This window comes from Sceloporus occidentalis, unplaced genomic scaffold, assembly GCF_023333645.1.
Source record: "Sceloporus occidentalis isolate IW3139 unplaced genomic scaffold, rSceOcc1.0.p SCAF_15, whole genome shotgun sequence".
Lineage (NCBI taxonomy): Eukaryota > Metazoa > Chordata > Lepidosauria > Squamata > Phrynosomatidae > Sceloporus > Sceloporus occidentalis.
In genome coordinates, this window is record NW_028316995.1 from 2,674,947 (window position 1) to 2,691,401 (window position 16,455).

The 16,455-nt window shown below is 40.1% G+C and overlaps 1 protein-coding gene across 1 annotated transcript in view; it reads right to left on the bottom strand.

The window, feature by feature from the left end:
• Window positions 1–16,455, bottom strand: part of LOC149303139 (tRNA (32-2'-O)-methyltransferase regulator THADA-like) — a 165,792-nt gene that overhangs the window by 98,239 nt on the left and 51,098 nt on the right. Inside the window, exon 25 of the mRNA XM_089481345.1 lies at window positions 15,743–15,834. Coding sequence (XP_089337471.1) covers window positions 15,743–15,834 — 92 coding nt within the window. The remainder of the gene's footprint in view (window positions 1–15,742; window positions 15,835–16,455) is intronic.

A 16,455-nucleotide genomic window follows, 5' to 3' on the forward strand; every position in this document is an offset into this window, starting at 1 on the left:
CAGTTTGACGAGTCTAAATCTTTCTCCACCTCTCTTCTGCACACTTACTTCAGGGGCATCTCTCCTAATCCTGGTCCCCCGGTTACCTCTCTCTCTGTTCCCACATCCATCTAAGGCACCATCTCTCCCTTTCCCCAAACCTTATGTTTTTCTCTCCCTTGCTCCTTCTAGATTGTAAGCTTATGAGCCAGGCTCTCTGCACCCAATTTATCAGACACTTTAAATGTATGGAGTGTAAGAAATTGTTGTCCCTATAGAAATAAGAGAATTTATTATATCTATAGATGTGCAGCCTTCAGGGTAATCGGTGTTATGCTGGCAGCAGCTAAAGGAAGGTTTAGAAACCGTTAACAAGTTACAGTAATACATTACAACAAGAACCTACAACATAAGACACTGGATATAGAGGACAAGCTATAGAGGCTACCATCTATTTGCAACACTGCCACCTAAAAGTTTTCGTACATTACGTTCTTACTGACAGACACCAATGTTTCACAGAGTTTTCATTGTCACCGGGTTGCTTTCAAATGATTGATGACACTGAACTGTAGAGCGCTGGGAGGTAGCCCTCTGGGGATGGATATTAATAGATCAAATATTATCCTACCCAACAGAGATGGTTCTTCCACAATGGGGTTCAGCAGGGGTTTCACACTCCGTGTTTGAAGGCCACAATCCGACAAAGAATTCTGTGTATCCCTGCTTGATACTTAACCATCCCTCAAACACTTAACCGTTTTCATTCATTTACTTCTACTCAAGCTATCCAGAGAATTGCTCGAGGCCTGTAGTTCAGCTCCAATGTAACTACGGCTGGCTTAGAACTAGATTTGGAGTGAGAAAAAATCTAATTGCTTCTTCATAACACCAAGTAGAGTGATCGTGGCCAGGAGAAGACCCGGGCTTTAATGTTCTGGAACAGTTTTCAATTATCCAATTCCATTTTCTGTTCTAATTCAGTTCTCTCCCTTCTCCTCCCCCGCCATTACAGTCTTTCTGAACCAATGAACAATTAGCAACTTGAGAGGAATAATCACACAGATCAGGAAGCTAAGATACTTTTCCCACTTAAGGTGAGGTTATTGGTTATTTTAATCTCAAACCTAGCATTACATACTTTTACCATTCTATAACTATGCACCATCCGGGCAACAGGACGTTAACATCGCTGCTCCTACAGTATAAGGTGTGAGCGTGTGTGTGTATAAATATATATATGTGCCTGTGTGTGTCTCTTACTACAATATGTAATACCATTCCATAGTACAAAACTGTAATAAGCAGCAATTGGAGACTACGTGACAGCTGAAAGGCATAAAGACAGCGGCCTTGTTATGTTCTCACTGTTACAGGGCTCAGAGGTTTGTGTTTTCCTGCTGACTTATGTTTTGATGCCCGAGGCAAGGAAAGTTAGAAAGCCCAAGCACAAGGTCACAAGGAGTGAGCCGTGTTTGACCTAAGCTGAGCTACTTCAAAGTATGAATCACTGTCTGGAGACTACCTGATTTCACTTACAGAACAACTCCTTTCAAACTAAACAAACAAAAGATGACTCAGCCGAGGGTGGGCTCGGGGTAAACACCTGGCAATGAAAGGGTTATGTACTGTAGTTCAGTGATAACCCAAAGCCAGATCATTAATCATTAACTTTATCAAGTGCACAAGAGAACGTGATAACATTTAGAGAAGGAAAAAAATAAAATAAAAACATACAAAAGTTCATAGCTCATGAAAGAAAAAAAAAAAAAGACTTATCAATAGATCTACTCATTTGGGTGGCGTGCCGGATTTCTTTAGAGTAGGTTTCCTGTAGTCATATTTTTACAGTACAGAATAAAGTCTGTAAAATTTGGGGTGTTTTACATCTATATATTTAGTGGATTCGTTAGCGATTATACCAGCGATTTGCCCAGTCAATGATTGATAAGAGGAGTCAGAGGTTTTCACTTGACAGCTAAGGCATTTCTGATATAAACGAGGTGGCTCGAGAGACGGTATTCTGGGATACCTCTAGGACTTTCCTTAATGCAAGGGTAGCCTCCACTTGTTATGACTGCCATGGGGCTTAGGCACCTTGACCAAGTGCAGAAGCATCAATGCAACAGCTAGGAGGCTATCCCTGCTCTAAAGAACATGTTTTATCACATTAACTCTAACCTGCATATGGAGAACGGATGTGGATGGCCATGACGATCCTAAATATATATAAAATCGTTTGCCATTTACAACTGGGCAGGGTGCCTTGCTTCTAGAGGACCGTTAATCCACAAAGAGCTTCATAAATTGCATTAACATTTATGACCTCATGTTAGAGCAAGAGGTCATAGTCCACATCTTAGTCTCTACCCGCCTGATTTCAATGTAAGGAATTTTTTTTACTGACAAGGTGGTTGGTAAGTATAGAACAGCCTCCCAGCAGAAGGGGTAGAAACTGATAACAGTAACGGAATTAAAACATGTATGGGATACGAAGCTAAGACAAGACCAAGGACCGATTAAGTTTTGAGTCCTTACATAAGGAAACCTGACAGACTAGATGTATTAATGAAAAGCTGCATTTTAAAACTCTCCTTTTAAGAATAGATGCGTTGGCATTAAACGGCTGCTCTGGTCGGGTGGCACTTGAAGGATGAACGCAAAGGGTTAATGTATACATGGGAAACATTGTGCAGAATCCCTATCATTGTTTCTGCTACAGGCAGGGAATGTAACTTAGTAGTGGCAGTAATTACTTGTATCTTCCCTGCGTGTTGTACTGCACCACTGCATATGTTGGAATAAAAAAAAACCACCGGCATATGCCGTACAATTTTATCCACCGACCCGGGCTGTATCAGCGCCGTCTAACTTATCGGTGGCTTCGTGGTAAGAAAATGAAATGCAGACACATTTTATTGTTCCGCCCTCCCACCAACTTAATCAAGAGATTATAGCCTCCATAAAACTTGAGAAGAAGCCGCACCGGCGCTGGATGGCCCGGTGACAATGCGATTATTCACGCTGCCTTTGAAGTACCTGCCGTCTTTAGCGAGGGATAAGCAGTGTCAGTAGGATATCGCTGGGTATTGATGCGTGTTGGTAAATCCTAACAAAATGCAATAAAATCTCTTTGAGAAAAATAAAAAAAAATACAGTTTTAAATTATTTCTGCAGTTTATGGCTGCGTTTCAAGGGACTGGATAATGAAAACAATAAAAGGGGTGGCTTGAGCTATCATATACACAGTGCACAGTATACTGCCCCCAACCACAGCACAGATACACTGGGATCTAACACTCCAAATAGCCCTAAACCACACGGTGACCCACCATATGGTAAATGGCTGAATCGCGCAGGAACATGCTTGTTAGTCCAATAAAAAAGGTATTATCACAAGATACTTATTTCATCTGTTATTTGTGTGTGTGTGTGTGTGTGTATGTATATGTATATACATACATATATATATATTCTGTGTATGTCTTGTTAAAGTGAAGGCCTTATACCCTCCATGTGGCAAGAATAGGAGATAAGGATATTTGGGTAAGGGGAAGTACCACCTACAAACCTTAAATGTATCCTTATCGTGAGGTTCTTGTTTATCAGTGAAACTCTTTTGGAGATATTTAGTTTAAAAGTTAGGAAAGTATTTTAGCTCAAGAAAGCTAAGAAGTTCACCTCGCCATGGCAGAACTATCCTTATCCTATGATCTAATCAAACCGCTGCTCTGATGTCACCCACCCTTAGACCAATCAACGAGAGTCAGCAACTTAACAGAGGAAATAGTTATACACGGGGAGATAAGATGGAGCCGCACAAGGCATAAGGCTGTGTGTATACCAATATCTATCTATATCTATATACATACACACACTATTGCCCTTAGTTACTAAATCAACCAAATTTAATTAATATTTGGGTTAAATTTTACTAGATACAGCCAGATACACTTACTGCCAGATCTATTGAATCTAAACATCACGGGAAACAAAGTCATTGACATCTATCAGTCAGGAAAGGGTTACACAGCCATTGCTAAGGTTGTTAGACTCACCATGGTGAGAGCCACTATCGGCAATTAGAGAAGACTTAGAAGAGTAAGAGCACTCGCAGGACTTCTTAAAGGTGCAAAAAAGACCATTCAAGTCTTGAGGAAAGTCCTGTAGGGGACTGGAACAATCAAGCTTTTTTTTGGACCATGGATGCGCTCTCTCTCTCTAGGTTATTCTATATCTGTACACCTCAAATAATTTCTATACAGAAAATAGTAGAAATCCTTGAAGCTTCTTCATTAGCAGATTAGACTTTCTTATCTTCGATGTGAATATTTAAAGAGATATAAGAAGTTTGGTATGAATTCGTGTAGCAGAGAGGAGCAACGCTGAGAACAGTACCTTCATGCGCATGTTACACTGCAGTGCGACTCTTCACTGCTTCAATCTCATAATCCAGGTGATCTAGTTTTTAACTTTATCTTGACATTTTTCTACAGATAAGCCAATTAGTGGCTTCCAGCAGTCAGGTTAAACTCTTTGGATTCCTGTTTTCTCGCAGGAAAAGCTCAAACACAAGCAAAACTAAAGAGTGGAATACGCCTTCAATTATTTGATCAAAAAACAACTTTTCTAGGCTGAAGATAAAATAGCCCTTTTTGCAGCGCATCTGTCGGGCTGTTTTGGAGCTACCATAGCCGCAATAATAACAAATAGTAAAATCCGCATGTGGCTATGGCTGGCTAATTATGGGAATTGTATGATTACAAACGCATACTTGAATAAAGGTATCTGGATCACCAAGACAATGGAATTTTAAGCCCATGTTTAAGATGACGAGCAAAAAATAAAAACATTAAATAAAAATACTAAAATTATATATATATATATATTTATTTATTGTTTTCTTTAAATGTGCCTTCTATCTTTTTCATATCATCTAGTCTCAGGGCGTATGAAGAAATGGAAATGGTCACACGGATGATTCCTTCGATTTAGTGATATCCAATGATATAGAGTATATTGTAAGGTTTTTAATTTGGTATAAGATGGAAGCCAGGAGAAGTTAAAAATATAAATAAAAAAAAGGTTTTAAAAAATTAAATAAGAAGGGTATTTCTCGGTTGTAGAAGGGGTTAAAAATCTAAATTTAAAGAAAAGGATGTATCTTTTCTTAAAAGATTTGCACGCTAATCCCAGGTTTTAAAGTGAATTAGGGAGCCTAAAGGTAGTAATTTTGGTGGAAGAAGGCGTTGATCTGCTTTAGGAAAAGAGGAATGGGCAGATCAGCCAGGCAGGACAAGTCATTATGGCTTTTAGTTTGGAGGGTCAGGTGAGACAAAAGCCAGTAAGAAGAGGATTAAAGTATTAACGCCTGATCATGGTGAGCATATGTATCGGGACCGTCCTTTGTATAAAGGCGGCAGATTCAAAGGGGAAGGTGGCAGGATTTAAAAGGAAGCGGAAAGGAAGACACTGACCGGGTTATCAGGTTGGAGGGATTAAGCAATTCTTCACTTGAAAAAAGTTTTCATTAGATTAGTTTGGCCTCTTCCCTGCTTTAAAATGGGCACACAAAAAGAACAAACAGATTGTCAAGATTTGGAGGAAAACACCCAAATTCAAATATATTCATGTTTAAGGGACAATCTGGATATTAAAACCAAGCTTTAAAGAATCAGCACTGCGGCTTCTTTTTAAACATTGGGGCCATCCAGTTTTTCCTGACGTAGAGATTTAGAGTTGTTGCTTGTTTAACCCCCCTTACTGTATTAGCCTCTACCACCTCTGATGGGAGGCTGTTCCGCTTATCCTCTACCACCATCTCATTAAAAGCAAAACTTTCTTACGTTACATCTAAGGCTCTGTAAACATACAGTAAGCCCTTTTACTGATTTGCAAGAGCCTATGTCTAAGGTCCTGCTGGATATAGCACTCGGGCACGAAAAGGGGGAAACGCAATGGCAGCCATGCGCAGACACCAGAAAATGTCGCCGGAATGCTGCGAAGCAAACAGCTGGCGCTTTCATGTACGTATGTTCCATAAGGACGCATATGATTTCAAGTGGAAAAATAATTATATGTCTAGTTTTTTGTTTGCTATCCAAAAATACACAAGCATGCGTTTATGAAAAAGGCAACAGCAAGCGTCGCAGCGAGCAGGAACATCGAGCATGCTCCAGCAGCCTCGTCCAAGCCTCCTGTAAGATCTCATGTGAACGATACGGCGTCTACTTTCACATAATGAAGATCTAGAATTCCAGTAACACTGGGAACAGGCGCCAGCAAATAATATTCTGCAGGTTGTGCCATCCGGACGCTAAGCTCTTTGGGAAAAAAGGTTTGGAAATACTCAGCTTAGGATCTAATTAGTTTTGCCAAACAACATCTAGCGTTTAAAAGCGTCGTTCTGTTGGCGGGGCATTCCATGGCTTCGTAGATTTCATTGCTGATCATTCTAATATAAAAATCCTTTCTACATTATTTGGAGACTTCAGAAGAGCAAATAATGTGTTTTTTAAATTCAAAAATGTAGACCAGAAAGACACAAGGCGATAGAAATAGTGCGATGCTACGACCCAGCTAGGAAACAACCTATAGAGAGGTCGCAAGGACATTAACAGGGTAGCTCTGAACACATTATAATCGATTATTACCTTTTATTTATTAAGCGCCAACAATTTACACAGCGCTGTACTATTTATATGGGGCAGTAAGCAAACATAATCCATGCAGACAGATCAGGAGATGAGAACCCGGCCCGGGATTTCATACGACCAACAGATCCTTAACTAGATGTATCGCCTCTTCTGGAATTCGTTTTAACAGGAAATTAAAAGGTGCAAAAATAATCCGTAACACATCTATCGTTTCATTCTTTCCGCTAAAGGGTTAATTCACATACAAATGCAAATGTGACAGAAGCCTATCTACCGAGTTTCTATGAGAACAACCTATCAGAGTCTGCTTTTGTGTCATATGACAATTTAATGTTCCCGGCAAACGTTATGAATGAAACAAAATATTACATGATTAAAAAAATAATTAAATAATTGAGTATTTAGCACTACTAACCATTTTAACACCGTATGTACTGCAGCATCTTCAATATCAGGCCTGTTATATTCTAGATTCTCCGCATCTCAGATCTCTCTCATTCATGAACAAAGACAGTACATTCTCGGTTTACCTGAATGCTTCACGCACGTCATTTCATGCATTCTTTGCATGAATTATGGGACCATTACAGATGGGAACTGGTAGAATGGTGCTGCCGATTATTATAATTTATATACACCCTGCTATATCGGAGTATTGCAAACACAGGATAAGGTAAAACATGACCAGCAAGCTTCAGGTGATGCATACGGTACAGAAAACGTGAGGGGTGAGGGACAGAGGTTGTGCTACAGAAAATAATGATGGAAGACGACATGTGAAACCAAAAGTAAGGAAGAATGAGCTCAATTCTGGTTAATTTATAGAATTATTTCAAGAAAATGTTTTTTCTTGAATAGTAGGACGTGTAAAGGAGGTACAGAAATATGGCCAGCGCAAGCGATGAGGCAGAGAGGAGGAAAAAGTAAAGAATAGCACTAGGATCAGTACCAGCATGAACATAACCAGTCACAGCCTACCGCCGGGGCAGGGAATGGGCTGACTGGTGGGGAGGTCCGTGATCACGAATCCCCTTTGGGGATCAATGGTCACAAGCCTACAATAACGGGGAGTTCACTCATGAAAGCTCACTATGCGCAGGCTTCTGCTACATCAGGAAAACGGGCAGTCTAGACGGGCCGCATGGTCCTTATCTGCCGTCAAATTCTGCCACATTAACACAGAGTTTACTTTTACACAACACTAACCAAGACATATCACACACGGCAACATCACAATACCACATTGCCAACGTATGCATGTTTGCTGGATGAAGTATTTTTAAAATGCGGAATTTACTCAACATTGCTCAACACGCACAGTCAAAAATACGCTGAATCGGCATAATTCTCACCACTAGATATGTCCTCCTTATAAAATCAGATTGCGAAAGTATTTCACTGTGTACTATGAGGGCCATAGGGCACATACACAAATTTTTACCCTTTAAGGTAGACAATGCTGTGATTCCATGTTCGGCATGAAAAGGATTAAACGGCTTGTCTGCAGGTATCCAATAACCCTCTTGTTCGATGCTGCACAATGACAAATAAGTGGTCTATCATTCTAAAAGGGCAGATGCAGCCCCCCGGTTTAAACGCTAGATACCCAATCCCATTCCCAACATAGCAACACTATGGAGATGGATGGTTTTACTGTGCTTCACCTACAGGTTCCTGCATTTATGTAAAAGCCCCCTTATGTAGGACGGGTCCTATACCAAATAACACCCCAGGAAGATTGCATCATTCTCACCCAAACCTTAGAATGCATATGTAGGCCTACCCAACCCCCAACCCAATGTAATGAAGAGGCTTCCACTGCACCGCCAGCTCTATGTCGGCACACTGGGGACGTTTATGGGGTAGTAGCCAGTTCCCTGCTCTCTGGTTCCGACACCCCAGACAACTGCTTGTGTCGCCGGATACTAACCTTACGCTACAGACTTTAATTAAAGGAACCTGCTTGATAAGCTGTTGAAAGCAACTTTGGACATTAGTTTACAGTGTATTACAAGCGCCATCGATAAATACAAATTTGAGAAGAAAAATATTATGCTACAGTCATCTACCCAACAAACACTTTGCATCCGTTTAACAAGGGTGGCTCGTAAATCGCACACAATGGTACAATATGGCAACTGCAGAGGGGAAACACATAATTATCAGACTGCTTTGGAAACAAGGGGAAACCTATCACAATGTTTGAGGTATGATGATGATGACCTCCCATCCCCTGCACATACCGTACTTCCCAGCAGAATACAAGCACATGCCAAAACGATGGATGTACGCTGCCATCTGGTGGCCAGCGCCACTATAGCACTTGAAAGGCCATTATCAGCAAACAAACCTGTAGTTTATAAGTATTGCCTATTTTTTATTTATATTGTGCTTGCAATTTACAGTATGATAAAACTAAAATTGACAGACTAAGCCAAATCGATACATGAGGCAAAGCTTACCATCTAGAGACAATGGATCAATGTGTTTGAAGGTATTTTTAATGCAGGGTTTTCCTGATGGGGCTGCTGTTTCCCAGGGTGCAGATTATTAGGAGGAAATCTGTGTTTAAGGGATGCTAATTTATGGAGTGCACACAATGTGGTGTGTGTGTATGTGTGTGTGTTGACCCTTCCCTACTCATTTACATACCCATACGGCTATCACTTCTATTGGGAACATATTGAGGCACATAAGACCAATTCTTAAAAGATAAGTTGCACCCTCACGACAAAAAGACATTTCAGATTATTTGAATGAACCAAAATGTAGCAGCTTTCATACAGGGAGAAAAAAGACTTATCTTGCAAACTGCATTTTAAGGACATCAAAGAAGAAAAGTATGTGCAATACTAAAGAGGATTTTAAATTGCAGGAGATCGCAATGGGTTAAACAGCAGCGTCGTCCCACTGATTCAGCTCCATGTACTTTGATCTAGCACCAGTCTAATAAATGTATGGCCACATACTGTGACGGAATTCCCAATATTTATGCTTCTGGTATGATAGATATTCCATTAAAAATCAGCTACTATAGTCATTCACAGTATTAACTGTAAATGACTATTTCACTGTATTTCCGATCGATTTCATGTAATCTTAATGGATGCAATCTGCTTTTCTTCCTAGCACAAGGAAATCTCTAAATAACCCTAAAGCTTTGATCGGTAATTTATATATTCTTCCTAAAAAATGAGAAAAATCAATTCTGTTTCAATTCAGTTGAGCGAATTTGTCAATACAGCAAAAACTAACCACTTGCAATACTAATCTCACATCCCTTACCAGTCCCAGACAGACAATCTACTAGGTTATATACGCAAAAGCTGACAATTAATAAATGAAATGAAACCAGTAAGAACCTGGTATCCAAAAGAAAAAAAAAACCCAGACCTTTTCATGTGGTCTGTGGCAACTCCAGTATCAAAGCATAGGGTTTATTCACTAAAGGGAGAGTTGTGGTTTTAGTTCTCTCACTATTATACATTAGGAAGGGCCAATACTACCAAGTTTTGTCTGCAAGAAGGGCTGAGGTGACCCTGTATAATGTATAATTCAACGTGTAAGGAGACTTTGCAGAAATGTCACTCATTTATCGCTACATTGTATAGGAGCCAAGCTTTATAATGTATGGGCAAATGACAGAGATAAAACATAACTCTCCAGTCACTTCCCTTTAGTGAATAGACCCAAATCTGTAGACCGCCCAGTCATACAGTACAGTCCGTGAGAAGCCTCTTCAGCCTCTACAAAGGTTCACATCATCATCATCATCATGGTTTTCCCGGTAGCAAAGACTGTTTACGAGCCATAGAGTAATAGATTAAGGAGTAACAGACAGAAATAGTCTCTGGAATGTTCCTCCATTAGTAAAGGATGCAGAAGATTTATGAATAAACTTCCAAGCCTAATCTTTAACCAGCATCCTGTGCTTACCCGAGTGCGGGAGTAAGCTTAAAAAAAAAATAACCTTCATCAGTAAAGAGAGTAAATGCCAAGAGGTGAACACTGGTCTGGCGTTAAAAGGGTTAAATCTTAAGAAGCCAGATGTATGTATTTCTTTCCTCCAAGGCATCTCACAAAGTTTCATCATAAAAAAAAAAAAAAGCCACCGAGAACAAAAATATTTGTAACACTAAAAGAAGTTTTTGCCGAGTTTTGGAGTTTGAATAGTCATTAATAGTCATTTCCCAATTCCACAGAAACAGAGACAGAAAAAGGGAGCTCACACCTGGAATAGTCTTTACTAAGGTTTCCGTTCAGTGAGACCTACTCAGTATCAGTGTACATATTCTGACATTTTGAAGAAGAGACCTCCGGGGTCCTGAAAACTTGGTTAACTTTTCATCTTTCTTCTATGCTGGCCCAATAAAAGGTATCAGCTTGACTGAAGAATCCAGCGTAATATATAACCAAAGGGAATTCTTACAGTTTGTCAGCCTCATTGGGGTAACACAGACCTTTCATCCAAATCTCTCAACAATTACACTTACTAGAAAATAGTTACAATAAGTGGAGTAGATGAATAAAATAGATGAAGAAAAAAGGGCTGATGATCTAAATGGTAGAGGAACTACTGGAATACAACAATGTCTGGGCCTCGCTTCATTTCAATGTGTTGCGGAGGTCTGACCGTTATTTATGGAGTCTTGCAGTCGGGGTGAAATCATTCATGAAGTCTTTTTCTCACAGAGGTTGATGCTCACAGAGCTCCCATTCCTGGCTTCCTACATTCAGTCGCTGAGGCGGATGCTTTTTTTTTTTTTTTTAGCAATGTTTGGAATGAAGGTAAACATCAGGGGCACGACCAAAAGGTACAAAGCAGAAGTTTAAGAAAGCGGTCGAGAACATAACCTAGTCCATCAGTAATGCAGTGTGGCGAGAAGAAATGAACTGCTGCTAAACACACCGGGACGTGAAGGGTTAAACAAACCCTTTCTATTATTATTTATGACGCACCGATGCATCCCGCAGAGCTGTAACAACAGAGCAAGATCATCTCCAGCTTAAACATTACACAAACTCAGGTGGCGGTAGGGAAATTCCAGCGTTTTACAGACAGGGCCCACGTGACGTGCGACCTAACACTAGCTGCGTAACACTGTAACCGTCACACGCATCACTGTAACCGTCACACAACCGTCACACGCATCACTGTAACCGTCACACGCATCACTGTAACCGTCACACGCATCACTGTAACCGTCACACGCATCACTGTAACCGTCACACGCATCACTGCAACCGTCACACGCATCACTGCAACCGTCACACGCATCACTGTAACCGTCACACGTACAGAAACACAGAATCTGACGGCAGATAAGAACCTTTCGCCCATCTAGTCTGCCCATTTCCCTGCTTAAATACTCGGCTCTTAAGCAGTCCTTGGTCTTGGATTCAGGATATCCATATGTCAATCCCATACTTCTTTAAACTCCTTCACTATATCAACCTCTACCACTTCTTCTGGGAGCCTGTCCCATTTATCTTCCTCCTTCTCTCAGTAAAGTAAAAAACCCTCTTCCTACGACTCTCTCGTTTTATATTATGACCTCTTGTTCTAACATTTCTCCTCCTCTGAAACAGGCTTCCCTTACTTTGTTAAATGTTTCTACCACACTCTTCTCACCTCCAGGCCTGAGATATGAAGATCTCTTAGTCTTTCTTGACAAAGCCCTGACAATCCTGTTGACACTTTGGATAAACAAAGCAGAACAATAAGCAAACATCATTCTGCAGATCACTTATCCCCTTCCACCAATTTAATGATAATGAAAGACCTCCTGAAGGATCGTACTAATTACATAGTAGATAACGTATAACTGCTCTTCACCAGCCCTGGTCGATGTATTTACCTTGTTTAAAATGTTTCTTTTATGTACAGAAAGGTTTCCAACTGCAATATGTTCCTTCATTGGGCTCTCTAATTACTCTGCACAGTTTGTCTAGGTGGCTATATATAAATATTACACTCAACCCTACCGTCCATTCTCAAACTCCAATTACTTTTAACGATGTTTGAGCAGCGAGGAGGCCGAGGACACATGTAATTGCCATGTTATGATTTGTTGATATCCCCTTGGCAACTTTAACAATTGTTAAAGCCTTCTAGGTTTTTCAACTTCATTGAACGATTCTCTTCTACAAACTTGGTATGATCCATGATGGTATCAAGCAGGTGGCTGCAGCCATGGTTCATGACCTACCTAACATACAAACGGAAGGGGAAAAAACTGCGGTATGTTGCCATGAACCCAATGGGTCATATGAAACCGATATCTTAACATGAACCAAACTTTTCTCAAAGCATTGGGGTTTTTTTTGCCTTGATAAATAGGACATTTGCTGCTAAAAAAAAAAATCCTCAGAGCCTGGAAAGAAAGTTGAAGACTGAAGTTGGTAATACATCCCCAGAAAAAAAATCCACTTCTCGTCCAGCCAAAGGAATCTTATTAGCAAACATGCTTATCTATCCTGCCAACATACTTTGCAGGGGTGTACATGAAAAAACTAAACAAACAATGACGTAAAAAAACAAAAGCTACAATATAAAGATAACACAGATAAGAAATGAGCACAGGCTGATAATACAGAACAGACACATGAAGGGGAATTGCCAAACCCATAAAAGATCATAACCTAGAGGGATTAAGGAATAGGCAGGACAGGGAGAAGACAAAACGAGCGGGGTCAAATACACAATGGGTCTAATTTTGACAATTTGTATTCCTGGCTGATAGTAACATCGTTCCCAGTGGGAGGTGAGGTTAAAATGGGGTTACATGGATAGTTCAGCATAGAAATCAGCGGAGGACTGTTTGAAGATCTTAACGTTAATGAGAGCGGGATGGGTTCTTTATAATGGGTACAATATTGGAGGAGTCTTGAAGGCGTGATTAGGAGGAGATGATGATGGGAGAAGACAGGTGATTAGAGGGATTAAAGTAGAAGAACGTTTAATTGCCCTAGAGGCCAGCACACTCTAATCCCAGTGACCGCTCTCGCAAGGATGTACACCTAGGATGCATTAAAGGGTAAATCATAATTGCCATAAAACGGCACTGGAAATGATTCACCTGCCAGACACACAGGGAACATTTCTGGTCTCACATTCAATGGGACTTTGTTATCTTTAATTTTAACAGTTTTATTCACAGTGATAAAATTTCACTCATCCTTTTTTATATTTTTATTTTTATGACAAGACTCGTGTAGCAGCGGGCCATCCAGGTATAAACGACAGAAGCTTTCATGGGTAAGTGAAAATAGAAATCAGAGGAATCCATCTTTATGCAAAATAATGTGACTGGAAGATAACCAATCTCCGAATCCATGTGTAACATAGAATATGGCCTTTTAAGCTAACACAACGTGCCATTGGAGTGATGGGAGTGATAAAGAGCCTCTGTACTCCTATAAGAATATTCCATTACAAATCAGCTGTTTCCAGCTACAATAGTCATTAAAAGTACATTTCTAAGTGACACCAAAATTTTACATGCATGCAAGCACGCATTACATTAGAACTAGCTTAGACCTGCCTAAACTAAGCTTGATCTCCAACCTCCTTAATGGCAACAGATATTCTGCCATAACACTCTCTAACATGAAGGACATAACCAGAGGTCGGAGTCTGAGCCACAGACAGAGCAAGACTAGTTACATTAATGACTAAGTTGTCAAGGTAAAAAGTCAATGTAGTTGTCCAGAGAACTCGAACAAGAGGAATTTTGGAAAAAAACTCAAAATGGTTGGACCGTCTGAACAGTAACAATGTGGCAATAGCGTCCACACAGCGATAAACTGACCTGCCTGCAAACTAGATCGGGAATTTGAAATATTAAAGTTTGCTTACATATAAAGTTGCCTAACATTCTAGACTTGGAATGCATAAGTAGCTTCTCCTGAACATATACATAGATGACATTCTCTCGCAAACTGCCTGTCTTACCAAAACCCAGGACGTCTCCTCTACCGTATCACCTGCTGACGCTACAGCGACTCATATGTCGATAAAAATGTATTCATCGAAGATGCTGTTCAATTATCGCTTCAAAACAAACTTTTCAGAGCAGGTTTTAGAGCAGGATTTTTAAGTCTGATGATTCATAACATTACTGTTTTAATAAATCTGTATTATGCTTGGCTTATAGATTGCGAGGTCCAGCAAGTAAGACCTTTGTCTCTGTTTAAATATGTCAAAATGGATAACTTCTCTTTGGGATTTGTCTGATCAAGTTAATATATATTTATACCTAATTATCACAAAATTATTTATATGAACGTCATTCACAGAAAACGCGTATCCATCTCCACACTACAAATACACAAAATAAAGCTATGAACTTTGCGACCTAAGCTTGCCCTTACTGCACACCCCAATGAACAAATCGTTGCGTTACGAGCGCAACGAGACAATGCTAGGAGCCTTCTACAAGTGATCGTGAAACATTTTCCCAGTCGTTCTTATGCTGCCGTTTCCCACCGGAATTTCAAAGGAGCGAACCGAAAACAAAAAGAACATAACGTTTTGTAGTGTTTGAATTTGAGGTTTTGCCGCTGTTTGAATAGCTCTCAAGTGTCCAGAATGGCACCATTCATTCCGCTTACAGAATTTCACAGCACGAACTTCAAGCCTTATAACAAGGGCACTTTCTTACTTTTAAAACACTTTCTTTTCCTGTTTAAATTTCAAAGGGAAAGAAATTCTACATCGAGAATAAGAAAAACACTTTTATGGGTAACGTGAAAAATAAAAATGGTTTGCAGACCAGATAATTGTGGACTACAATTTCATTTTAATAGAACATATGGGCAGCGAGGGAACATTACAAGCAAAGGACAGCATCATCTAAATACCCCCGGAAATTCCAAAAGTGTCCATGCTCCCTTAATTAAGACGTGGGTGGAGAAATTTAAGGAATAGAATTTCTTAGTCAAAGGTTTTAAAGTCTGACAAAGGCAACTATTCCTATTCCTATTCATTTTTTTTTTAATGCAACTTCAGGCAGCAGATAAACCTCTGAAAGCAAGAAACGTTCCCAGCAAGGTGTTGGCTCACATATTGTTTTTCACAAGTGCCATTCGTTTCAAGTGGTGCTTACCTATTTTTTTTGGAACGTTCATCTTTTCCTCTTTTGACTCCAAATATTCTTGTAATCAGCGTGCTGAAGAGGAGCGTGGAGGAATTTCTCACCTAATGTAAATACAAGACAAGTTAAAAAATAATAAAGTAAACAACTTTCAGATGCCTACATTATTTTCTTTTCTGAACCTAGCCCACAAAGAAAAGGGAAGGTTACATGGAGACATAGATTCAAAATATTATGCCTTTCTACCTAGAAGTAATCGGTGCGGTGAAAATGTTTGACGCGGCAAAATGCAATACTTTCGGCGTGGAATGGGAATAATTTGCAAGAATCCCATCGCTGCCACCAACCTTAACGCAACCAGTTAATGTTTCTAGCCGTGCGTCTTATAAGTGGGACTTTGTTCCCACCGTCCTGCCACCATCTCTCTCGGCTGATACACAGATCTCTTATCTTGAGTGCTAGAATTTGCAAGTATCCCATTTCTACCACCAAATTTAACGCAACCAGTTAATGTTTCTAGCTGTGCGTCTTAAGGCGGGACTTTGTTCTCACCGTCCTGCCACCATCTCTTGAGTGCTAGGCTTTAAAAGAAACACATCCGTTGAAGCTCAATGTGTGGGCTTTCATGTAAAACACATTTAGTTTTTTCACATTAGTACTCGCTGAAATGAAAGAATATGTTACATGTGGCCACAGGCCTGGCATTAGTTGAAGGCAAATGGAGA